Source organism: Pongo abelii, chromosome 3 (assembly GCF_028885655.2).
Source record: "Pongo abelii isolate AG06213 chromosome 3, NHGRI_mPonAbe1-v2.0_pri, whole genome shotgun sequence".
Taxonomy (NCBI): Eukaryota; Metazoa; Chordata; class Mammalia; order Primates; family Hominidae; genus Pongo; species Pongo abelii.
In genome coordinates, this window is record NC_071988.2 from 64794574 (window position 1) to 64819694 (window position 25121).

Sequence of the window (25121 nt, forward strand, 5' to 3'; positions counted from 1 at the left end):
TCTTCATTGCATCCTGGGTTTTTGGGGTTTTTTAATTTATTTATGAAACAGGGTCTTGCACTGTTGCCCAGGCTGGAGTGTACTGGCACAATCATAGTTCACTGTATCCTTGAACTCCTGGGCTCAAGCAATCCTCGCACCTGAGCTGACCCCCATGCCCAGTCCAAGAGCTGGGACTACAGGCCTGCACCACCACACTCAGCTCATTTTTAAAAAATTATTTGTAGAGATGAGGTCTCACTATGTTGTCCAGGCTAGTCTTGAACTCCTAGGCTTAAGCAATCCTCCTGCCTTGGCCTCCCAAAGTGCTGGGATTACAGGCATAAGCCACCACACCTGGCCCGCATCCTGGGGTCTTTATCACCTGTGTCTTGTGAAACCACCACACCCAGCTCATATTTAAAAAATTATTTGTAAGGAGAATCGCTTGAACCAGGGAGGAAGAGGCTGCAGTGAGCCGAAATCGTGCCATTGCACTCCAATCTGGGTGACAAACTGAGACTCCATCTCAAAAAAAAAAAAACAAAAATTATTTGTAGAGGCTGGGCACGGTGGCTAATGCCTGTAATCCCAGCACTTTGGGAGGCCAAGGCGGGTGGATCACCTGAGGTCAGGAGTTCAAGACCAGCCTGGCCAACACGGTGAAACTCCATCTCTACTAAAAATACAAAAAAATTAGCCGGGCGTGGTGGTGTGCCCCTGTAATTCCAGCTACTCGGGAGGCTGAGACAGGAGAATCGCTTGAACCCACGAGGTAGAGGTTGCAGTGAGCCAAGATCGTGCCACTGCACTCCAGCCTGGGCGACAGAGCAAGACTCCATCACAAAAAATAAAATAAAATAAAATAAATATTATTTGTAGAGATGAGGTCTCACTATGTTGCCCAAGCTGGTCTTGAACTCCTAGGATTAAGCAATCCTCCTGCTTTGGCCTCCCAAAGTACTGGGATTACAGGCATAAGGCACCACACCCAGCCTGCATCCTGGGGTCTTTATGACCTATATCTTGTGAAACCATTCCTACCCAACTCCTATCCATCCTGTGACTACAAATGCCTAACCTCCTGGGAATGCAGCCCAGCAGGCCTCATCCTCCTCTTACCTAGCCCATATTCAAGATGAAGTCACTCTGGTTTGACCTCTTCTGATGCTAACTCATGCAACGGAGTGGGCCTAATAGGACTCAATTTGTTCCATCACTGACTTTGGAAGCTAAAATACATATACATAATTACTGAACAAACTGTTTGTTGTTGTTGTTGTTGTTGTTGTTTTAAAAAAAAAAAAAAAAGGAGGGAAGGGCGCAGTGGCTCACGCCTGTAATCCCAGCACTTTGGGAGGCTGAGGTAGGCAGATCATGAGGTCAGAAGATCGAGACCATCCTGGCTAACACGGTGAAACCCTATCTCTACTAAAAATACAAAAAATTAGCCAGGCGTGGTGGCGGGCACCTGTAGTCCCCGCTACTCGGGAGGCTGAGGCAGGAGAATGGTGTGAACCCAGGAGGCGGAAGTTGCAGTGAGCCGAGATCACGCCACTGCACTCCAGCCTGGGCGACAGAGCAAGACTCCGTCTCAAAAAAAAAAAAAAAAAAAGAAAGAAAGGGGAGAAATTCAGTGTTTTCATGTATTCCTGTATTTAGCCTGATTTGGGTTTGGGTTGGTTAGACAGGATCCAGTAGATAATAGCCTAATTTAGTGGTGTCTGATCATGTATTTTGCTCTAAGGTGGCCTACATTGCAGGAATCAGAATTCTGCTTTATTGAATGCCACCAGGAAAATGGGAGAGGAAGAAAACACAGAGTGAAAGGTAGCAAGCTTCTAATGGGAAAGGAGCGTGGAGTAGATAGAACAAAAAGAAATCATTATTTACTAAGCCAAAGTTTGCATGTGCATGCTGTGTTTCTGAAGAATAACCCTGTGGTTACTTAGAGTTGATTTTAAGAAGGGGCAGTTGAGGCTCAGAGAGGTTTTGCAAATGACCCAAGATCACACAGCTGGTGTCAGAGCCAAAATTCTAATACAAGGCCTGTGTGATGCAAAAGCTGTGCCCTCTCCACTTCACCATATGGTCTCTCTCAAGGGAAGGTCAGTGTTTTAGCCATGTCACGCCCCCCGTGCCTGTCCCTCCCCCATAATTTCCTAGGGCAAATTACACACCCCTCCCTCCCATTTTCCTTCTCTGCTCCTCATAGCAGGAGAAGGACAATTACAGTGCTGTGAACCCAAATGCAATTCACACAATGCTGGCTGGCTGATTGCTTCTGAGGAGTCTGGCATGTGCCTGGGATGCAGGGCTGGTGTTAGGCACAGTGGGATCCAGAGCCACGCTGGCCAGCCTGATTTACCACAATTAGCAGTAACGCTTGTGTGCTTGTACATGTAAATATCAGCCTCCCACTGACAATCCACTCAGCAAACATCAAAAGAGACCTCCAGAGCCAGCTTGATGTCGTCGTGGCTTTTATCACATTTAGATCCCGTATTTCTTTGGCAAGGCTTGCCAATGATGCATCTTTAAAGCATTCTCGAGCTTAAAAGAAGGGTTCACTGCTTTTCCTGCAAAACCTGAGGAGTGTTTTTCCCTGGCCAGACCCCACCAGATTTCCCTGTGTGCATCCAGACATGGTGGACCCACTGCCAGGGAAGATTATTTACTGACATATAAAGTGGGCAATGAAAACAGGCCCTCTGAGCAAGCCATCAGGAGGCAAATACTGAGAATCAACATGTGTTTGTTGCTTAAGATTCCAAACTCCCTTCTCTGATAACAGCGGTTCCCTGGGTAGAAATCTAGCCCTGTTTGTGAAGTTTCATGTCATTACTTATCTATAACTCAGACAGTTTACTCATGCATAACGGCAGTGCTTGCCCCACAGGGAGGTAATGAAGAAAAATGGGAAAGATGGGGACTTTCCTCACCTATTAGACCTGTAGTGAGGCTCTCTGGGAGTGAGTCTTGCTGTTCCTGCCACTTTTTCTACTCTAAATGCTCATTCTTAATTAGTAATGCTATTCTGGAGCTCACCTAAAAGTCAGGTGCACAAATATAAGTAATTGAAGCTACAAATTCTGAGAAACATGGCACTATAAGATTCAGTGAGAACAGGCCAGGCACAATGGCTCACTCTTGTAATTCCAGGACTTTGGGAGGCCAAGGTGGGTGAATCACTTGAGGTCAGGAGTTCAAGACCAGCCTGGCCAACATGGTGAAACTCCACCTCTACTAAAAACACAAACATTAGCCGGGCATGGTGGCACACTCCTGTAGTTCCAGCTACTGGAAAGGCTGAGGCATGAGAATCACTTGAACCCAGGAGGCAGAGGTTGCAGTGAGCCAAGATCACACCACTGCACTCCAGCCTGGGCGACAGAGCAAGGCTCCATCTAAAAAAGATAAAAGAAAAAAAGAATCAGGGATAACAACCCCTTTACAGAAAAGAACAATGGATTTCATCTAGATCTTTTCTTCAATCATAATTACTTCTCTCATGCCAGCTATGTGTTGAACTTCAGCCCCCATTCTCAATAATCACAGCTCAAAAAGCATTTGCCATAACTTAGAGAAACAAACTGAGAAAGAGACCCCTGCTCTGTTGACTCTCAGGCGGGTGACTTGTGCTTTTCCGCCATCCTCTTAGCCTTCTTACGCTTTCTCTCAGAAGAAAGGATGGAAATCACATTGGACTAGCCACTGATCCCAAATCTGACACTCTGTCCCACTCTCTGAACCTCAGTCTCTTCTTCTAGGAAGCACGACTAGTAAGGTCTGACTGGTTGCTTGCCCTATGGCATTATTGTAAGGACTAAATTATGGAGTTTAATGGAAAGTGCTTTGGTTTCCATTACTTTTTCTGCAGACTCCCATAATATTTCAGAATGACTACTTCAACTTCTCCTTAACTAAGAAGGTGAGGGATGCCCTAGAAGCCACATGACTTGCCCTGCACTTCCTACCTCTTGGAGACATGGATCTGAACTCTCATTCAGCCCACACCAGCAGTCCACTCCCATGACCCTGTTACCTCCAGCCTGGTGTGGCTATAAAGACCATTCAAAGATGAGCCAATATATACAGTCACAGAAACAGAGAAACAAATGATTTTGCAGCTACTATCCTTTCTCTTTAACAGGGTGCCATCTCCTGCCCTGCAAACAGAAGTAAAGAGCCATTGGACATGACTCTATAACTAAAGGCAATGTGCAAAGGTAGTGTAAACAGACAGCAGGCAATGCAAGGCTCTATTTCCAGAAGGACTAACAGCAAGACATTCTTCTCCTAAAGCCAGAGAGTTGGCTTCTCAATCACCAATTGCACAGCGCATCCCGTTGCAGAACCACTGAATATTGAATTTCACCCCACCCTCACATGATTAAAGACCACAGGAGACTCTCTCACAGTCCCAAAAGCCACTGGTGACTTCAACATTCAGATTTCCGAGGCTCAGTTAATTTCAGCTCTCCTAAGTTAATTCTAACTGTGAAAATTACACATCTTCTTTTTTTTCTGCAGCAAATGTTCTACTCAGTCTCCTAACTTCAGCCCAGGCAACCCAAGTGCAGGTTTACGCTGATGGAAACTTCTCCCTGTTTTCCAGCAGAGGGTGTGTTTACCAGGACCTCTGCACCCTACCAGAGCCTGTTGTCAGTACAGTGAGGGCAAATCATAACTCTGAGTTCTGACAAAAGGTGAAATCTGGAAGATTAATAAGTGTTCAATTTAAGAAAATGGTAAATAAGCTTATCCTGCATTCCTACACAGAGGATAACAGCAATATATTCCACAACAGTAAAGCAAAATCAGCACAATTATCCCAGGTAAACTAAATAAGAAGGCTTTCCATAAACTGGGTAATTGTTAAAACCAAGCTGATATGGGGTCACTAGCCAATTCTGATACATGCCCAGAATTAGAATACTAATCCAGATCTTTACGTTAGCCATCCCTCTTATTTCTTCTGAGCAACAGCCATAGATCACTGGTTGATTCTCAGGAATAAGCAGGGTCTGCCTAAATTGCAGAAGAAACTCAAAAACAACAGACGAGACTAGAATCTAATAACTGGTGTATCATAGTTTTTGAAACAAATTCTCTCCCTACCTTCCATTTTCACCAAAGACAAATCACAGTGGGACAAATTTGTTTGCCATAAAGTTTTAATCTTATTATATTTGGCCTGATTATTTGTATAAAGTGCGGCAAAAATAATTATTTGCCACATAGGCTGTTTTTAAAATTGGTTTCAATGGAACTTCAATTTATAAAGAATCTCACATTAGGCTTCTTAAAGCCTTGAGCCAGCCACAGATTTATCTGTGCCTGCAAATACCTGTATAAGTTGGGTGCATTCCTTTCTTCTTGATGTCCCAAGATAACTTGGGGCTCCTGGGCCTGTCAGAAAGTGACATTCTTCACTTACCACAGGTCAGGAACTCCATACAGAGACTGCATAGACAAGGAATGAGGCCAGTTTTCCATAGTGGCTTTTATTGGCTCTATAAATCAACTTTGATCCCTTAAAGCAGTCTGTCTGTATCTGAAAGCACACCATTCTAGTCAAAGCCTTCATAAAATAAGCAGTTTCTTTAATTGTGTCCTGTTACAAAAGAAAAGATTCTTACTGCACTTATGCAAATAACTATATTGCCATTAGTTAAGAATACTCCCAAATAGTTTTCAAATTCTGGAGAAATCAGGTAAAAAGAAAGACATATGCTCCAAATTTTGTCTATAGTAGTATACTTTTTTCAATTGTTAAAAGCAGTAAATACTTTCCAAAGGAAAAGTTTTCTTGACTCTGAAAAGCAAAACAGAAAGGATGTGCAATGTTTTAAGCAAAAAGTCATTAAAAGATTGTTTTGGTCTCTTATTAGTTTAGTCCATGCTGTTAACTCTTGTTTTGCCTGATATTGGGCCACATTCCTTATGAATATATTAAGTTTCTATGAGGATCCTGGAAGTTTATTTGTGTTTTCTTTTCTATTTCAATGGCACAATATTCTTTTTCTATTTTTTTTTTTTTTTTTTTTTTTTGAGACGGAGTTTCCCTCTTGTAGCCCAGGCTGGAATGCAATGGTGCGATCTCAGCTCACTGCAACCTCTGCCTCCCAGGTTCAAGTGATTCCCCTGCCTCACCCTCCCGAGTAACTGGGATTACAGGTGCATGCCACCATGCCCGGCTGATTTTTGTATTTTTAGTAGAGATGGCATTTCACCATGCTGGCCAGGCTAGTCTTGAACTCCTGACCCCACGTGATCTGCCTGCCTCAACCTCCCAAAGTACTGGGATTACAGTTGTGAGCCACCATGCCCAGCCAATGGCACAATTTTCAAAGTTATCAGAGGCTTGCCTTTTAGAGTACCCATCAGAGTCCTATAGCTGATTATAAACCACCACCTTTTGAAAAGGATTAAAACAAGACAACAATTGTCTGTGGGTGACAAAAGTCTTAGGACAGCCGATTAAAGATGCAATTGACAAAGAAATTTGGTTAACTCTGTAGCACACAATAATGTAACATAAGAACTATAATTATTACTGATAATGTACACTAAGTCATATCAGAATTATAGGAGTTTTGCATAATTTTGGAACACATACCAATAACACATTTATATAAGTATAGTCCAAAGAAAGCCAAATAGTATTTTATATTTAACAGTGCATCCTGTATGATTTTAATATACCAAATAAGCCAAATATGTCACTTTTGGACTTTAGGGGACCTAATATCAAGAAAGACTAATCAGGTCAGAAAAAGACTTACTTTAGAATTTCAGTTTGGAACGTTTGTCAAATACAAAAGGTTTAAACAGTTGATATTACAAAATAGAATCCCAGGTCACCATAAAGCATTTATTTAGCCAAAATGATAACTCAAATATTTCAAAAAGGTAAAAACTTTTACTCATTGTTATAGGGGAGACTTGGATTTCCAAATGATCTGTCACCTCTCTCTCCCTTATTTTTCCTATAGTTTATTTAAAAAGCAAACAAAAATCTTTCATTATCTTGTAATAATACATGAAAATCTTATTCAAGAGAGAAAGCCAAATTTCACCTTTGCATTAGTGTATTATTAATGTCAAACCCAATTCTTAATAAAACTTTATAGACAAATCTTCCCAATCTTAATCAGTTTGACCATAAGGTAAGATTCTCATAAACCTTTTATAACCCTTTACAATTTTCTGTTACAGAGCAGATCAGTGCTCTAGAAAACTCTGTTGTGCTTTTTAATCCTAATGTTTAACTTACAAAAATAATAATAATAATATCCCTTTAACTTTAGCCAAAGTTTACACACAGAATTTCTTTTAAAATGTTAATCTTTCATATACCTTCCACAACTTGCTCATGCTTCAGCTTTCTCCTATCAAACTTAAAACAATCCTTTAACCCACTAAAGTAAGCAAAATAAAAAATTATACTCCCACGCCTTCCTATAATCTTTTACCAAAAACACATTTTGCTTTCCTTACATATCTTGTAGGTAAAACTGTTTCTCCAATAATCTCAATTACATATGCTACAATGTTAACTCTTAGCAATATTTCATTTTGATTAAAAACCTGGTAAGTAAGTGATCTTAATTATGTAGCAGGTGTTGAGCCTAGGACACCAGACAGAAGTGCATATAAGGTCTCCTTCCAGCATAGCTAGGAGGCATAGTTAACTCCACATGTCCCCAGGCCTTACCTAGCATCTAATGCTCCAAATCAGGTAAGTTGAACAATTATCAAAACTCAGAGAAGCAGTTTATGTTGTTTGGTAAAAAACAGTATCTAACCTGCCTAATTTGGACCACATGTCCAAATTTTGAAGACATTTTTATTTTACCATGATCTTTAAAACTGTCTTTATTTCCCAAAGATTACTAAAGTCACTTGAACTCAAAGGCATTAAAGTTTCAATTTTTCTGACACTGTATTTGATTTAAGCATTTATTTTTCCTTAAACCAATGAATTAGAGCTCTTTTATAAAAATATCACACAGAACATATATAAATACACAGAAGAAGATCCAGTAGTTATAGGATTTTTTTTTTCATTTGTCAGTTTTTAAGTTTTTCTTTCAAGCATGCAGCTTCTAGGTCCAAATAAGGAGGCACAGCTGGAAGGCAAAACAGATCTCCAAAAATCAAGAATCCCATATTTATACCAAATACTGGATCCCCCAAAATAGAACACTATGTGACCAGACAGTACAATGCTTTCACCAAGCATTTCACTGCAAGGATGTTCCCCAAAGGCTGGTGGCCAACCTAAAGCAAATCAGCCCATCCTCCATTCATAGGTGGATGCCCAAGAGCATGCTTTTTTTTCATTTAAATGCGAGAAGAAAGAAGTATTGGCCTGTAGTAATAACCACTCATGTAAGCAACTGCAATCCCTAAAAGTACACATCCTACCTAGGTAATACACACCAATGCTAAAGGTTCTCTCATAATGCAAAGTAATTTCTGATGCCCCCAAAAGTCACACAGGTCAGGTAATGTGAGGTAAAACAGAGTAGAGCCTTGGATTCTGAGGGAGACCTGTCTGCTTACAGTTCTTGGGGTTCCATGAAGAAAACAGAGGTTTCTTCCAAAACGAGGTCTGTGGAACCTTCTGTTTCCTCCCAAGGAGTCCCAGGCTGTCAGAAATTATCTTAGGTCCTCTAATACGGGCATTAAAGGGGGTAAAAAGACAGAATGGAGAAATAATTCAGTCCACTGAGAAGAAAAACAAACAAACAACAAACACACAAAAAACTTTCTCTCAAAAAAATAAGTTCCAAGAAGAAAAAAAAATCATACAGGTCTTTTAAATATACATATATATATATATATATATATATATATGAATATGGAATATCCATTTTTAATTAAGCTGATTTATAACTATAGAGGTCCTTTTAAAAAATCCTTTTAAATCCCTTAATACCAGACTCTAGCCAGGACAAACAGCCAACATCTCTGGCTTTTAAGCCTTTTTTTAAAGGTATTTTCCCTAGTGAAACCAACAGGCCTTAACCAAGGTTATAACTTAACCATGGACAAAAGAGGTGTCTCCAAAGAGATGGCAAGCAATTTTTACAAGATCCAGCATTACCCTTAAGGTAGCTCACAGAAAAAAAAATTCAAGTGAGAAAATCAGAAGCTGTCGATGGAGACAAAAAGAATAAATAAATGACAAAAGTCCCAGAAGTAGCAAACTGCAAACCTCTCATTCCCTAAGCCAGGAACTGAACCCAGGCCACCACCATGAAAGAACAAAGGCTTAGCTATTGAGCCACTGCCTGAAACAAGCACTGTATTGCTTTTCCTAAAAGGAGTCTAGGGAAGTCAGTTTTGAACTTGCAAAGGATATACCTTTTCAAGGGAAAAGGAACAGATATAAATCTGAGAGGCCTTCAAAGGAAACAGATTCTAGAATTAAAAGTCAATATTTCTTGCAATCTTACTGAAAGCAAACCAATACTTGAAGAAAAACTTGTTTTAACATAGGGCACCAAAATTTAGATAGACTATTATAAATAAATTTCCTGGCTGGGCACACAAGATGGTTCATGCCTGTAATCCCAGCACCTTGAGAGGCCGAGGTGGGTGGATCACCTGAGGTCAGGAGTTTGAGACCAGCCTGACCAACATGATGAAACCCCATCTCTACTAAAAATATAAAATTAGCCAGGCGTGGTGGTGCATGCCTGTAATCCTAGCTACTCAGAAGGCTGAGACAGGAGAATCGCCTCAACCCAGGAGGCGGAGGTTGCAGTGAACAAAGATCATGCCATTGCACTCCAGCCTGGGCAACAAGAGCAAAACTCCTTCTCAAAATAAATAATAAATAAATAAATAAATAAATAAATAAATAAATTTCCTTTCAGTTATGGCTAATTACATCTAAATTTTAATAAATTCTGTTATAAACTTTATTGTGACTTACATAGGTCATCTACAACATGCTTGGACTTTCTGACTTGTCCTATATTTCCTGCTTTTCTAAACAATCAGTCATTCTACCTCAGGACAAGAATTTATCATATAAGATTCTTTCTCATAAAATTTCTTTATAACATTCCTTACCAAAAATACATCTTCATTTTCATAACTTTCCTCACATCTCTCCCCACTGCTTATTGTTTATTTCTTTCTACTTGTTTTTATTTTCTTTCTAAATTCATATTTTAAACCCCACATATAAATGACATCTGAACTGGCCAAAAAGAATTTATTTTCACTAAGAGCATATCTTCTTTGGCACATTTATACAGAGTTATATATGAATTTTTAGTAACTCTAAATTTCAGTAAACTTAAGTTACATGAGCTTGAGAAATGCTTGGACTTATTTACTCTTTTTATGAGCACTCTTTTATTTATAAGCCAATTTGGTACCCTGTAGACACAATATATAACATAATAAATGTACATACACATAAACACATCTAGACATTTATACACACACATAAACAAAGATCTAATAGCTTTTATCTTTGAGCTCTAGCCATAATATAGGAACGCAAACGCACTATTCTATAAAAGATAGCTAGACCCAAATTATTTCCCTGACAAAACTGGCACTTATCCAAATGGCCAAACTTAGTTTGCTAACTTGAATTTGCTCCAATTGCCTAAAAGGCACCCTAGTGACGAGTCCTCTGGGACTCACCACTGTCCCTTTGTCTAACAAGGATCTCTACTAGACACAGAAGTTTTTCTAAGTATAGGGAGAGCCCAATTATTTTCCCCAGCAAATTCCTACCTCCTGGAGCAAAGCATTAAACAAAGTGACAATAAGAAAAGAAAATGTTTTTACAGAAAATGATAACTTTAGAGTAGAAAACAAGAAAAGGCAAGACCAAGATTCCCCTTGGGTGAGACTCTAACCCACAATGCTAGAGGGGAATGTCAGTGCCAAACACCCTGGAGCATCCAAATGCCAAAAAACCCAGAGTATCAGCTAACAAGGGTCCCCACACCAAATGCCAAAAACCCCAGAGCATCTGGGGGGTGGCCAATAGTGAAACCCAAAAGCATGAGACCTAACATAATTGGAGCTACAGAACAATGACCCTGGTGTCCCAGGGTCAACACAATGGGAGAACTCTCACAACCAAGTGTCTTGCCTTAAACAGTTGCCAAATAGCCAAGGCAAAGACTACAAACATGAAATAAGAATTTCAGCCTGAAGAGCAGAGAAGTCAAACAGCCAGTCATTAAAAACTAAAGAGAGGCCAGGTGCAGTGGCTCACACCTATAATCCCAGTACTTTGGGAAGCTGAGGCAGGCAGAACTTTTGAGCCCAGGAGTTCAAGACCAGTCTAGGCAGCATGGCAAAACCCTGTCTCTACAAGAAAAATACAAAATTTAGCCAGGCGTGGTGGTGCATGCCTATAGTCCCAGTTACTTGGGAGGCTGAGGTGGAAGGATCACTTGAGCCAGTGAGGTCCAGGCTGCAGTGAGCCATGATTATGCCACTGCACTCCAGCCTGGGCAACACAGCGAGATGCTATCTCTAAAAATAAATAAATAAATAAATAATTAAAAAATTTTTTAAAAAACAAACTAAGAGAAAAAGTCCCAGAGAAGGGATGACAAGGTGGGTTGCAAAAGATGTGGCCAGTCAGGCGTGCTGCCATCTGGGGCACCCAGACAATAGGAGGCTGCTATCAGGCTGCTAAGCCAGAGGCCTCACAGCCACTTTCCCAACTGTCCAAAATAAAGAACATTAGAAAGGACAAAGGAGCCAAAATTGAAGGGAATAAAATGTTAGCAAGTTGAATCTGGGCAAAGAGAGACTCACCCACCAATGAAGCCCAAACAGTGCCAATCAGTTTTAATTTAAAGTCAACGGGAGGTTACCATTGTCCCTTCATTGGTCACCAGAAAAATGTCATAGGGTGAACCTCGAAATTGGGGTTTGGCCTGGGAGGTCACAAAGGTTCTTGGCTTCATGCAGGAAGGAATTCAACAGCAAGCCAAAAGAGTAAAATGACAGCAAATATATTAAGAAAATAAAAGAATAAAAAAGTGGCTACTCCATGGGCACAGCAACTGTATGGCTTCTTCAGTGAGTATACCTATAGTTATTTCTTGATTATATGCTCAACAAGCGGTAGAAGATTCATGAGTTTTCCCTGAAAGGGACAGGTAATTCCCAGGACTGAGGGTTCCTCCCCTTTTTAGACCATTTAGAGTATCTCTGGTCATTGCTATGGCATTTGTAAACTGCCATGGCACTGGTGGGAGTGTCTCTTAACATGCTAATGCATTATAATTAGTGTGTAATAAGCAGTGGGGATGACCAGAGGTCAATTTCATCACCATCTTCGTTTTGGTGGGTTTTGGCCAGCTTCTTCACTACATCCTGGTTTTGCTGGCTTATTTATTTATTTATTTATTTTTGAGACAGGGTCTTATTCCGTCACCCAGGCTGGAGTGCAGTGGCCTGATCTCAGCTCACTGCAGCCTCCATCCTCCCATCTCAGCCTGCCCCCCAACCGCCTCTCAGATCAGTAGCTGGGACTATAGGCCTGCACCATCATGCTCAGCTCATGTTTTTAAAATTATTGTTTGTAGAGACAAGGTCTCACTATGTTGTCCAGGCTCGTCTTGAAATCCTGGGCTCAAGCAGTCTTCCTGCCTTGGCCTCCCAAAGTACTATGATTACAGGAATGAGCCACCAAACCTGGCCTGCAACCTGTTTTATCACTGGGGTCTTTATGACCTGTATCTATCAACTCCTATACCAACTCCTTTCTCTTCTGTGACTACAAATGCGTAACCTCCTGGGAATGCAGCCCAGCAGGTCTCATCCTCTTCTTACCTAGGCCCTATTCAAGATGAAGTCACTCTGGTATGAACTCCTCTGACGCTAACTCATACAATGGAGTGACCCTAATGGGACACAATTTGTTCCATCATTGACTTTGGAAACTAAAATATGTGTGCATGTGATTCCTGAGTAAACTGGTTTAAAAAAAGAAAGAGTGAGAGAGAAATTCAATGTATTCATATATTGCTGTGTTTAGCCCTAGTTGGGTTTGGTTTGGTTGGAGGGGATCCAGGATCCAGAAGATAATAGCCTAAACAAAGTTTTTGGTGGGGCCTAATCATGTATTTCTACTGTAAGATGGCCTACTTTGCAGAAATCAGATTTCTGTTTTATTGAATGCTACCAGGAAAATGGGAGAGGAAGAGAACACAGAGTAAAAGGTGGAAGGCTCCTAACAGGAAGGGGAGTGGGGTACGTAGAAAACAAAGTAAGAGAAGGAGAAACCATTATTTACTAAGCCAAAGTTTGCATGTGCATGCTGTGTTTGTGAAGAATAACCCTGTGATTACTTAGAGTTGATTTTAAGAAGTGGCAGTTGAGGCTCAGAGAGGTTTTGCAAATGACCCAAAGTCACACAGCCAGTGACAGAGCCAGGATTCGAACACAAGGTCGTGTGATACAAAGGCCATGACCTCTCCCCTTCACCATATGGTCTCTCTCAAGGGAAGGTCTGTGTTTTAGCCATATCCCACCCCTGTGTGCCACCTGCCTGACTATTTCCTAGGGCAAATTACACCTCCTCCTTTCATTTTCTTCCTTTGCTCACCACAGCAGGAGAAACACAATTACAGTGCTGTGAACCCAAATGCAATTCACACAATGCTGGCTGGCTGGCTGATGGCCTCTGAGGATCCTGACATGTGCCTGGGATGCAAGGCTTCCACACTGCTGCGGTGGCAGGTACAGTGGGCCCCAGAGCCAGGCTGGCCAGCCTGATTTACCACAATTAGCAGTAATGCTTGTGTGTTTGTACATATAAATATCAGCCTCCCACTGACAATCCACTCAGCAAACTTCAAAGAACGCCTCCAGAGCCAGCTTGATGTCTTTGATTTTATCACATTTAGATCCCATATTTCTTTGGCAAGACTTGCCAAAGATGCATCTTTAAAGCATTCTCCAGCTTAAAAGAAGGACTCACTGCTTTTCCTGTGCAAGCTCTAAGCAGTGCTTTGCCCTGGCCAGACACTCCCAGATTTCCTTCAGTGCCTCCAGATACAGTGGACCCTCTGCCAGGAAAGATTATTTACTGACATATAAAGTGGCCAATGAGGCCGGGCGTGGTGGCTCATGTCTGTAATCCCAACACTTTGGAAGGCTGAGGTGGGCAGATCACTTGAGGTCAGGAGTTCGAGACCATCCTGGCCAACATGATGAAACCCCATCTCTACTAAAAATACAAAAAATTAGCCAGGCATGGCGGCAGGTACGTATAATCCCAGCTACTCGGAAGGCTAAGGCAGGAGAATGGCTTCAACCCAGCAGGCAGAGGTTATAGTGAGCCAGGATCTCGCCACTGCACTCCGGCCTGGGTGACAGAGCAAGATTCCGTCTCAAAAAAAGTGGGCAATGGAAACAGACCCTCTGAGCAAGCCATCAGGAGGGAAGAGAACCAACATGTGTTTGTTGCTTAAGATTCCAAACTCCCATCTCTGATAACAGTGGTTCCCTGGGTAGAAATCTAGGCCTGTTTGTGAAGTTTCTTTTTTTCTTTTTTCTTTCTTTCTTTTTCTTTTTTTAGATGGAGTCTCTCACTGCCACCTGGGCTGGAGTGCAGTGGCATGATCTCAGCTCATTGCAACCTCTGCCTCCCAAGTTCAAGCGATTCTCCTGTCTCAGCCTCCCAAGTAGCTGGTATTACAGGTGCCCACCATCATGGCCAGCTAATTTCTTGTATTTTTAGTACAGACAGGGTTTCATCATGTTGGCCAGGCTGGTCTCGAACTCCTGACCTCGTGATTCACCCACGTCGGCTTCCCAAAGTGCTGGGATTACAGGCGTGAGCCACTGTGCTCAGCGTGTTTGTGAAGTTTCATGTCATTACTTATCTATAACTCAGACAGTTTACTCATGAATAATGGCAGTGCTTGCCCCACAGGGAGGTAATGAAGAAAAATGGGAAAGATGGGGACTTTCCTCACCTATTAGACCTGTAGTGAGGCTCTCTGGGAGTGAGTCTTGCTGTTCCTGCCACTTTGATCTACTCTAAATGCTCATCCTTAATTAGTAACTGCTATTCTGGAGCTCATCTAAAGTCAGGTGTGCAAATATAAGTAATTGAAGCTACAAATTCTGAGAAATATGGCACTATAAGGTTCAGTGAGAACAACCCCCTTTGCAGGGAAGAACAATGGATTTCATCCAAATCTTTTCTTCAATCATAATTACTTCCCTCATGCCAACTACATGTTGAACTTCAGCCCCCATTCTCAATAATCACAGCTCAAAAAGCATTTGCCATAACTTAGAGACACAAACTGAGAGAGAACCCCTGCCCTGTTGACTCTCAGGCAAGTGACTTGTGCTTTTCTGCCATCCTCTTGGCCTTCTTATGCTTTCTCTCAGAAGAAAGGATGGAAATCACATTGGACTAGCCACTGATCCCAAATCTGACACTCTATCCAATTCTCTGAACCTCAGTCTTTTCTTGTAGGAAGCACGACTAGTAAGGTCTGACTGGTTGCTTGCCCTGTGGCATTATTGTAAGGATTAAATTATATAGTTTAATTGAAAGTGCTTTGATTTTCATGACTTTTTCTGCAGACTCCCATAATATTTCAGAATGACTACTTCAACTTCTCCTTAACTAAGAAAGTGAGGGATGCCCTAGAAGCCACATGACTTGCCCTGCACTTCCTACCTCTTGGAGACATGGATCTGAACTCTGATTCAGCCTACACCAGCAGTCTATCCAGCCTGGTGTGGCTATAAAGACCATTCAAAGATGAGCCAATATATACAGTCACAGAACAGAGAAACAAATGATTTTGCAGCTACTATCCTTTCTCTTTAACAGGGTGCCATCTCCTGCCCTGCAAACAGAAGTAAAGAGCCACTGGACGTGACTCTATAACCAACGGCAATGTGCAAAGGTAGTGTAAACAGACAGCAGGCAATGCAAGGCTTTATTTCCAGAAGGACTAACAGCAAGACATTCTTCTCCTAAAGCCAGAGAGCTGGCTTCTCAATCACCAATTGCACAGCGCATCCCGTTGCAGAACCACTGAATATTGAATTTCACCCCACCCTCACATGATTAAAGACCACAGGAGACTCTCTCACAGCCCCAAAAGCCACTGGTGACTTCAAGATTCAGATTTCCGAGGTTCAGTTAATTTCAGCTCTCCTAAGTTAATTCTAACTGTGAAAATTACACATCTTCCTTTTTCTACGCAGTCTCCTAACTTCAGCCCAGGCAAACCAAGTGCAGGTCTACACTGGTGGAAACTTCTCCCTGTTTTCCAGCAGAGGGTGTGTTTACCAGGACCTCTGCACCCTACCAGAGCCTGTTTTGTTGTTTTGATCTCCCGGAGCTCCATCAGACATTCCAGTAATGGGAGGGGGCTGGAGTGTTTTTACACAGGAGCGTTTTATGGGACAATCTGGGCTCATAAACATGCCTGCTCTCCTTTCACCAGATATTTAACCACGGGAGAATAAAATGACATATCCTTTTGAATGTCACCAAACGGGTGTGACTCCTAATGGCACAACCTTAGGAGTAGCAGTAGCAGTTTGAGCATTCGGCTTGAGGTCACCAAGGCCCCGACATAGGTCTCCTCACTCAGAAACGGGAACATCAATACCCCCCACTACCTTCCTCACAGGCCAGCTCTGATAAGATGTTCACTATGTAAATGCAAAGCATTAACAACCAAGGCGAAACACAACACAAATTTCCACGAAATAAAAATGTTGTCTTCCAGCAATTCTTGTAGCCTCACAGCAAAAGAAAATCAGTCACCTATTACGGTCCTACTGAGAAGAAAAAAAAAAAAAAAAGCACCTTCCTAATGGTCTCCGCGAAGCCCATTCTCACACAGCGGGTCGCAGTAGTTCTGAGAGTGGCCAGCAGATGGCAGTGTTGGTCCAAGGACGTGCGTCCAGGGGTTGCGACACAGACGCCGCTGCGAGGAATTCTGAGCTCCACTACCCCAAATGTTAACTTCCAGTCTCTTCCTTCCTTAGGTTGTACTTTTAGCTTTCGTGGTGACCTCAGTTGAAAGCCCGCGGGGTTTAAGCAGAAATAGGAAAACTGCTGTTGAAAATGGCTAAATCTCCTCGGGACCCCAGGAGAATTCGGGGACATCTCCCCATCATCCTCATCATCCTCATCATCCCCATCATCATCCCCATCACCGGGAGCGGGTGCGCCGGGGCAGCCGGGCTTCGGGAAGACGTCTTCAGAGCCGGGAAGACGACGCTGCTGGGCTAGGCCGCAGAGGCTCAGCCGGACTCGCTACTAGGGTTCTGTGCAACCCACGCTCTCGCCACCTCAGCATTTCCGCCCCCTCGGGGCGGGGGGACGGCCTGGGCCTCGACGCCGTTCCCGGGCCGCGCTGTCCTATCTGTCCGTGCGCCACCGCCGCCCCATAAACCAGCCTGGCGAGGGCCGCGACGGCCGCGCAGCTGATTGGAAACGACTGTTCCCGTTGCACAATAACGCAGGGTCGTAAAACAAACAAACAGCAACAGGCCGCCCGCGGGGCAAGGGAGCTGGCGAGGGGCTGGAACGCAGAAGACGGCGCCTGCCCCCCAAGAACGCACGGGACCCGTCCTCCTCCACACTCCCCTGCTTCTCCCACATTGAATTACAAGGACGTCCCATTCTCAATCCAAACCCAGAGACCTCGGCCCCCTCTTGTCCACCCGGCGCCTCCCGGGCCCACACAGAGCCTGCAAGGCGTCCACTGGCTGCCCGGAGGAGGGGAAAGGTGACCCAGGTTATCCTCCGCTCCGGGCCCCCGGGGTTCCAGCGCTGCGCTCCACTGAGATTGCGGCGCCGACCGCCCGGGGCTGAGGAAAGCGGGATGCGCCCCCGGAGGCCACTAGAGGGCGCGACAGCCCCGCGAATCTTACCCGGCTCGCCAGCTAGCTCGCCCGCAGCCCAGGCTCCTGGTCCCCGACAGCGCAGCCGGGAGTGCTGCGCGCAGACTTCGCCCGGGAGGCTCTGCGCTCGGACGGTCCAGCCCCCGCCACTGTCCGGTTTCTGACCCCTGGACCCAGAGGAACACTGCGCGGTCCGCTCTCCCTCCCACCTCCACCAAGCCCTCGGCGGCTCGGTTGTCCCGGGGTTGGTGGCGATGCCCAGCCGCTTCGGAGACCTGCGCCCCTGCGCCCCTGCGCGCCGCGCTCTGAACCTCAGAGCTGCAGAGGCCGCCGCGCCCCAGGCACGACGCTCGACGTTTGCATTGTTTTCAACTGAGACCCGAGAGGGGGCCGGGCGGGGTGTGGGGAGAGGGGGGAGAGCGGGAAGAGAGTCCGGGCGGGTGGGGGGAAAGGGGCCGAGGGGTTTAGGGTTACAGGCGCTCGCCAGCGCCTCCTATGGGCACGAGAGCCGCACGACCGTGGGTAGCGGCTCACCGGGAATGCTGGGGAGAGCTAGCCTGCGCTCTCTCGGCATTTAAGAACCGTTCCTGGCCGGGCGCGGTGGCTCACGCCTGTAATCCCAGCAGTTTGGGAGGCCGATCACCTGAGGTCAGGAGTTCGAGACCAGCATGGCCAACATGGTGAAACCCCGTCTCTACTAAAAATACAAAAATTAGCCTGGCGTGGTGGCGGGCACCTGTAGTCCCAGTCACTCGGGAGGCTGAGGCAGGAGAATCGCTTGAACCTGGGAGGCTGAGGCTGCAGTGAGCCGAGAACGCACCACTGCACTTCAGCCTGGGCGACAGAGCGAGACTCTTGTCACACACACACAAAAGTGCCTTCTGGTGCCACCTTGCCTGACACGCGCCATAGTCTCCTCTGCCCACTCACGAGTCCGCGCCCACCCGCCCTTGTCGCTCCCCTTTCGCGGGGACCGAGAAACTGCAGTAGGAGGCAGGGAAGGAGGCGCCCCAAGTCGGGTTTCCCATTATTCCCTCCTACAATCTACTTTTTCAGCCTATCCCGGGTTCGCTCATTGATCAGTTTAAAACAAAAGGAAATGCCGCCGAGCCACTTCAGCAAACGACAACCATCTGGCAGAACCCGAATTAGGGAGAAGTTGGGAGAAGCCATTTGCCCCCGATCCTGCATCTTGCGCCCCAGGCGAGACCGAAAGATCATCTGCCGCCCCAAGGCTGATGCTGCGGTTGGACCCGGCGAGTTAGACCCGGGGTACCCTGAGACCCACACCTTTCGGTCACCGATCCGGCTTTTATAGCTCTTTTCCTAGAATTGCCACTTTTCCACCAGCAACGTATAACCTGGTCGCAGCTCCCCGGAGGTCAGAGGGAGTCCTTTCCTGCCGGGTCTGCAGGAAGGCGCTGGCCACCACGTCCCCAAAACGCGTCCCGCCGCTGCGCGCCGCCCACGGTCCGTCCCCAGGAGGCACAAAATGGGCCCGCCTCGGCGCCAGACGTGTTTGCAGCTGGAAAGCCCAGCCCAATGTCCCTCCCCCTACATCCCTCAGTCCGCGTCCCAAGAGGAAACTGGCCCAGGGGCGGAGAGCTGGGAGCCTGGGCTCTCCTTCAAGTCCTTCTCGATCTAAGGATTTAAACAAGAGCCAGGGCACCGGGGGCTAACGACGGGTTCATTCTTGGTGTCCCCTCACTCTTGTGAACGAGGTCCAGCTGCACTTGGGTCAACCCAAAACTGCAAGCTCCGAAGCAGGGCCTGACCAGGACGTCAAAGCGAGGCTGGTCGGCCTTGCGCCTGTCGGGGAGTCGAGGCAGGGCCTCCTCATCGTGAGGGTTGTGGAAAGGAGGAGGCCGACGAGAGAGGGAGAAGAGGGAGGCGGATGCAATTCAGCAATGCCGGGGTCCAGGTTGACCAGATTAGGGGTCGGGGGTGGGACAGCGCGGCGGCTGGGGAGGTGCGCACGCCCGGAGAGCCCCTTCTTCCCCTCCTGTGGCTCCGGGGATGTTTGTCCGGTGAGATGCACTGCGGAGGACTGTCGTGCGTTTGCCCTGGATGCTCCCTGCTCCAAAAATCTGTCTAGTTCTTGTCAGGAGCGACCGCGGCAAGGCGAGTCGGTCCAAAACATTGAGCAATTCGGCCTCGGAGCCAAAAAGCCATTTCCCACACCGCCCAGCCCGGGGCTTTTCGGACGTGGGGCGGTAGGGACCTGATAGGGGCCCCATCCATGCTTGCCTCCCACCCAGGGAGATGGAGTGAGTGGCAAGTTCTTCCAGGCACTCCTTGCGCACATCCTGAGGTCTTAGCACAATTCGGGGAGCGAAGTGCGGGACCAGCGCTCCGGCTGCGGGAGGGATGCACAACGGACAGCCTGCCGGGCCAGCAAGTCCTTCCCGACCAAGACGCGAGGCCAGGCCATCGGCAGCTCTCGCACACCTGGCCCGGCCCCGGCTCCTGGCTCCCTCCGGCAACCGTACTCGGGTTGGGCCACACTCGTCGCTCCGACCTGGCCGACACCCTCCCGGAATAGAACAGCTGATCCCACATATTCAATGCCAAATGGACGCCGCCCGCTCCCTGGGCGCAGCCGGGCGGAGTTAATTTCGTGTGTAAAGCTGGTTTCCATGGGGGTAAACAGCAGAGGAAGGAGAAGTACGCACAGACGGCTCTGAAGCGGGCAGGGAGAGGAATGGAAAAAAGGGCAACTAGAGAGGACAGAGCAGCGCTGGTCGAGCTCAGACGGCAAGTGCCACGCACCCCCGCGCGGAGAAGGGCGCCGGGTAGGGGGGGTCCAGGGCTCGGGTGCCCGGAGGGAGAATGTGGTTAACCTCCCACCTTTCTGTCTTACCTGCAAACAAGTTTCCCCAGTTCTAAGTCGTCCCTAACTTCCTCACAAGAAGTTCGGCACTTTCCTGGAGACCTTTCCTCTTTTCCTGCCTGTGGCGAGAACTGAGCGGCAGCAGAGCCCCGGGGCAAAGCAGAAATGATTCCACCGAGGAGGGGGCGCGGGAAGACGGGCGGGGGCGGGGGCCACGGCGCACAATGAGGGCCCCTTGGTGTGCGGTTCGAAATTCCTCAAATCCCAGTTGCTGGAATGCGAGGCGACGACGACTTCTTCACTCAGGGCCAAATGTGTTTGTCATTATTCCAGACCGCCCGCCCGCGCCGCCGCTGTCGCCCCCGCGCTAGGGCGTGCAACCCGAGCGCACTGCCCCGCAGGCACCCGCTCTCCCTGGCACCTCACTGACCCAACAAACCGCTCCAGAGCGCCCCAAACCCTTGCCCACGCCCGCGCCCCTCTGCTTGTCCCGCAGCCGCCTCACCGCCGCGCCAAATCTGGCCCCGACTCTCACCCAGAGCAGCGCCGTCCAGTAATCAAGCGCATTCGGCCGACTCCATGTGCTGCAAGCCAGCACGGAGGTCCGGTCTCCAGCCGAGCCCTGACCGCCTCCTGCGCCCCGCAACCCCTTCCCGCGCCCCCCCTCCACGCTCCCCTCTCCCCACCTCCCCTGTTCCCCCAGCCGCGCTCCACACCACGGGCTGCAGCGCTGTCCCGCCAAACCGCAGGCGAGGAATGAAAACACTCATTTAAAACCTGTCGCCTTCCAGGACCCACTGCCAAGAAGAGGGCAAACACCTCTGCCTCCACCCCCCCAGTTCCTTGGTGTTCGGCCCAGTATTCACGAACACCACCCCCACTCCCAAAAGAAACCTCAAAAATGTAAGCCTAAACAATTTCTTTGGGAGGCCATAGGGTTGTTAGAAAAACATTGTTTTTAAAAATAGGTCTGGAAAATGTGTGTTTAAAAAAAATACCTAGACTTTCTAACTCTATGGTTATCTCCCACCCATCCCCAAGTGAAGTTTATTCCGAAAAAAAAAAAAAATTACTCTCTGGACACACAACTGGAATCCAGCTCCGTTTTTTTTCTTGTCGCCCAAAGTTTGAATTTACTTCGCTTTCTCCAGTCCCAGAGTCTGATCAGGGACTTCCCTTATAAACATAAAATCATTTTTTCTTTTCCCTTACCTTCTTCTCCGATGTTATTCCGCAATGAATGTCCCACACATGGAGTAAAGAGTGTGCCCACGGCCTCCAATGATCTCTTGCAGTCTCCTCCTCTGTTTCTCTCCCTGTAGCTCCAACAGTAATGGGCTCAAAAACCGCGTTTTGTAATTGATTCAATGTTATAGTCCATCCTTCTAAAACTAATCATTTGCTCTAAGTAAATAGCTGTCAGGAAATAAGCCCCCCCTCAACCTTGGTCTCTTCAAAATAAAAGTTTCTCTCAAACTCCCTGCGCTCCGAATCTCCCAGTGTCCAGATTGCGCCTTCGCTTTTCGCTCTTACGCAATCAGGGGGTCCAGTCCCAACCCCCAGACTTCGACAACAACTGGGGGGCGGGGAGAAGCAGACCAGATGGGATGGGGGGGTGGAAGGGGGAGGTGTTGGTGCTCTGCCGGGAAAGAGGTTTTGTGAAACTACAAACAGCCCATCATTTCCAGAATGAGTTTGCCTCCCCATTTTGGGGTTATTTTCTTAGACTGCTATAGTTATGTATTCTCTTTGAAAAGGAGAAAAGGAACATACAAAATTGCATTTAATACCCAGAGAGAATATAAATCTAGAATCAAGAAATGTCCCTTCTACAAACTCGGCCCAACTAGAAATAGGGCCCTCGGGAGAAATCTCCAAGCGGTTGCGCCGTTTTGAACTAGGGGTCTTTTAGGGGAAGGGCTATATAGTTGCTAGTTATTTAATAGGATTAGGCTAACAGTTGAGTCCAATATGACAATGATGAGTTTTTGTTTTTTGTGGTGTGTGTGTGTGTGTGTGTGTGTGTGTGTGTGTGTGTGCAAGACTGGGTGGTCTGAAATAGGGTACAAAGAAAAGAGGGTCTGTGTAGGTTTGGAACGTTCTCCGATAGAACGACCTTTACTCCCTTGAAGTCACTTATCTGGTCGTGCCTTTGTTTTCGGGGTTATCTGGGCGAGGTTGCCCTGGCTTCTATCTCGCATACAAAAAAGCTCAAGCTTGGGCGTTTGAGGAATCGTGCCATCGCCTCCGCGTCGTGGGGGAGGGTGCCTTTTGATTCTCCCTCCGTTCCCTCCCGCCGCGTGGGTCGAACCCTACGAATGCCTTGGAAATGACAGCTGAGCCCCAAACCCTGAGCCCAAGGCGAGAGGCCAGTGTCGGGAGCAAACGATCCTGCCGGCGAGGGAAAGGGGGCGCTGATGCTCCAGGAACCAGACCTGGGCAGAGTGGGGCTTCCCAGCGACAGCGGGGGAGGGGAGAGCGTTCACCTTCCTCGCTCTCTGATTTTTGAATTCTCCTGTTGGGGTTGGGGGTTATTCTTCATCCTTCTCCCTCAACCCCACCCCCACACACGCACTCTGAAAATGGCCAAAGTGGCCAGGTTGGGACTGGCATGTCCAACAGCCGTCTCCTCCTTCACCAGAAGGGTGGACACAGTGCAGTGGACAGAGGAGAGTCACAGAGAAGTACTCCAACGGGCGCGGTGCTGTGCCTAACCAGGACAGGGTCTTGGGGTGTCAGCCTCGAAAACAAGGCCCCTGGGGCTGCGCTGGGGGCCCCATTGCCCCAGCTCTTCTACGCGACCCGCTGTCGTGCATCTTCAGCTTGGGTGACTGCACCGCTCGCTATTACTTCCACATGTTCCTTCAGGAAATCATTGAAGGCAAATATATGAACAGCCCCTTGTTCGGAATGCTAACAGGATACCGTAATGTTTGTAGAAAATGAGCGGGAACAAACGATCCTCCCAAAAATCAGAGTGCGGAATAAAAGGCAAAAGCGGGTGCTGGGTCACATGCTGTTAAGTTGAGAACCGGGTTTTTAGGCTAGTTGCCCCAGAGGGTAGGAGGCGAGACAGACAGCCTACCCAGAGGGGCTGCTTTGCTTCGGCGACACTGCTAGCCCGGTCAAGCCAGGGTCTTCCGTCCGCAGGGCCCCAGCGCTCTCCGCCCACAAATGGTAACTTCACAGTTCATTTCAGAGCCGTTTAATGGGGCCCGAAAAGCAGCCCGGGCGGGAGTGTCTCCAGGCAGCGACTCCTCGGGAGTTTAAAGCAGAAAGCAATGGATGAGCAAGCGAGCACCCAGTTGTCCTTCTGGTAGTAATTACCTGCCTAATTTGAATGATGCCTTTGTTATGATCATTAACAAACATTTGCTAAAGGTTTCCATGTGTGACATTCTGGAAGGTTTAAAGGCCTGAGGAGCTGACTCCAGGGATAGTGCCCCGGTGGGGGGTGGCGCAAGAAAGCAAATGGTTGGGGGAAGATTTTGCGGAGAGTGTGCAAAGAAGAGAGGTCAACATCTGCCTCCTCTGCAAAAGCAAAATAAACCCAGTGGTCAGAAGCAACCTCCGGACAGGAGGCCCTCGAACCGAGGCGGTTGATTCCTTAAACCAAGTCCTGCCCCCACAGCCCCCGCCCCTACCACTGCTCATAGGCGGGTTTGAATCCTGTTTTCCGCCTTCTAAGGCTGGTCCGAGGCTGGTTCGGGAGAAGTCGGGTCTGCGCCCGGCAGTCAGCCCGGGGCGTCGGGGGAAGGTGGGGCGAGTTCTTGCCGCGCTCTCCCAGTGTTGTTCTAAGATCCTTCGAGATCGGTCCCTCGACGCCCCGGGTCCTGGGTGGTCCCGGAGCCGCAGGGGGCGAGAAACCTTGCCCTCCTGAGGCGGGCTGCGGGTCTTTTCTCCCCTTCTTGTGCTTCTCACTGGGCAACGTGTGGGGGGTGGGGGGAGGGGACCAGGCCACCATATGTACCCGGAGGAGAGGAGCGACATGCACCGGCCTGGGCAGCTCTGCGCAGATCTCAACCCGCGCCCGCATTCTAATTTTCAACCTCTTGGGGTTTTTTGTTTTGTTTTTTCCTTGAGGGATTATCAAGGGGTTAAGCATGTGGGTTTTCTCCCCAAAGTGGGAGTCGGGGAGGCTGCGAGCCGAGAGGAAGGAGGCCCAACTCCCGAATTGCGCCGGGCCGGGAAGTTGGGAGAAAAGGGTAGGGACTGTGACAATTCTGTCCTCGGCCTTGCGCGTCTAGCCAGCAGGCGACATGAAATTCGGGGCAAGGGTATAAAAAGGTACAGTCGATGAGCTGACCTTCAGAAAGAGGGCCTCGTAAACCTTTTACAACCAGATCAAAACGGTCACTGAAAACAAAAACAAAATCTCGCCGTGCCCTGCCCTGCCTCCAGGGCCTGTTCTCCTGGCCCCGAC

General features: G+C 47.3%; 1 protein-coding gene across 6 annotated transcripts in view; it reads right to left on the minus strand.

The window, feature by feature from the left end:
- Positions 1 to 22201, minus strand: part of PDGFRA (platelet derived growth factor receptor alpha) — a 63359-nt gene extending 41158 nt beyond the window's left edge. The window contains exon 1 of one of the 6 annotated variants that reach the window (XM_009240023.4): positions 21911 to 22201. Coding sequence is in view for 1 of the 6 variants with exons in the window: in XM_054554011.2 (XP_054409986.1) it covers positions 16826 to 17128 (303 nt within the window). In the remaining 5 variants the exon portion in view is untranslated. Of the gene's footprint in view, positions 1 to 16825; positions 17665 to 17898; positions 18019 to 19158; positions 19355 to 20728; positions 20819 to 21233; positions 21466 to 21910 lie in introns of those variants that run through there. The other 5 variants (XM_054554013.2, XM_054554012.2, XM_009240024.4 and 2 more) reach the window with 5 other exon arrangements.
- Between the last annotated feature and the right edge of the window lie 2920 nt (positions 22202 to 25121).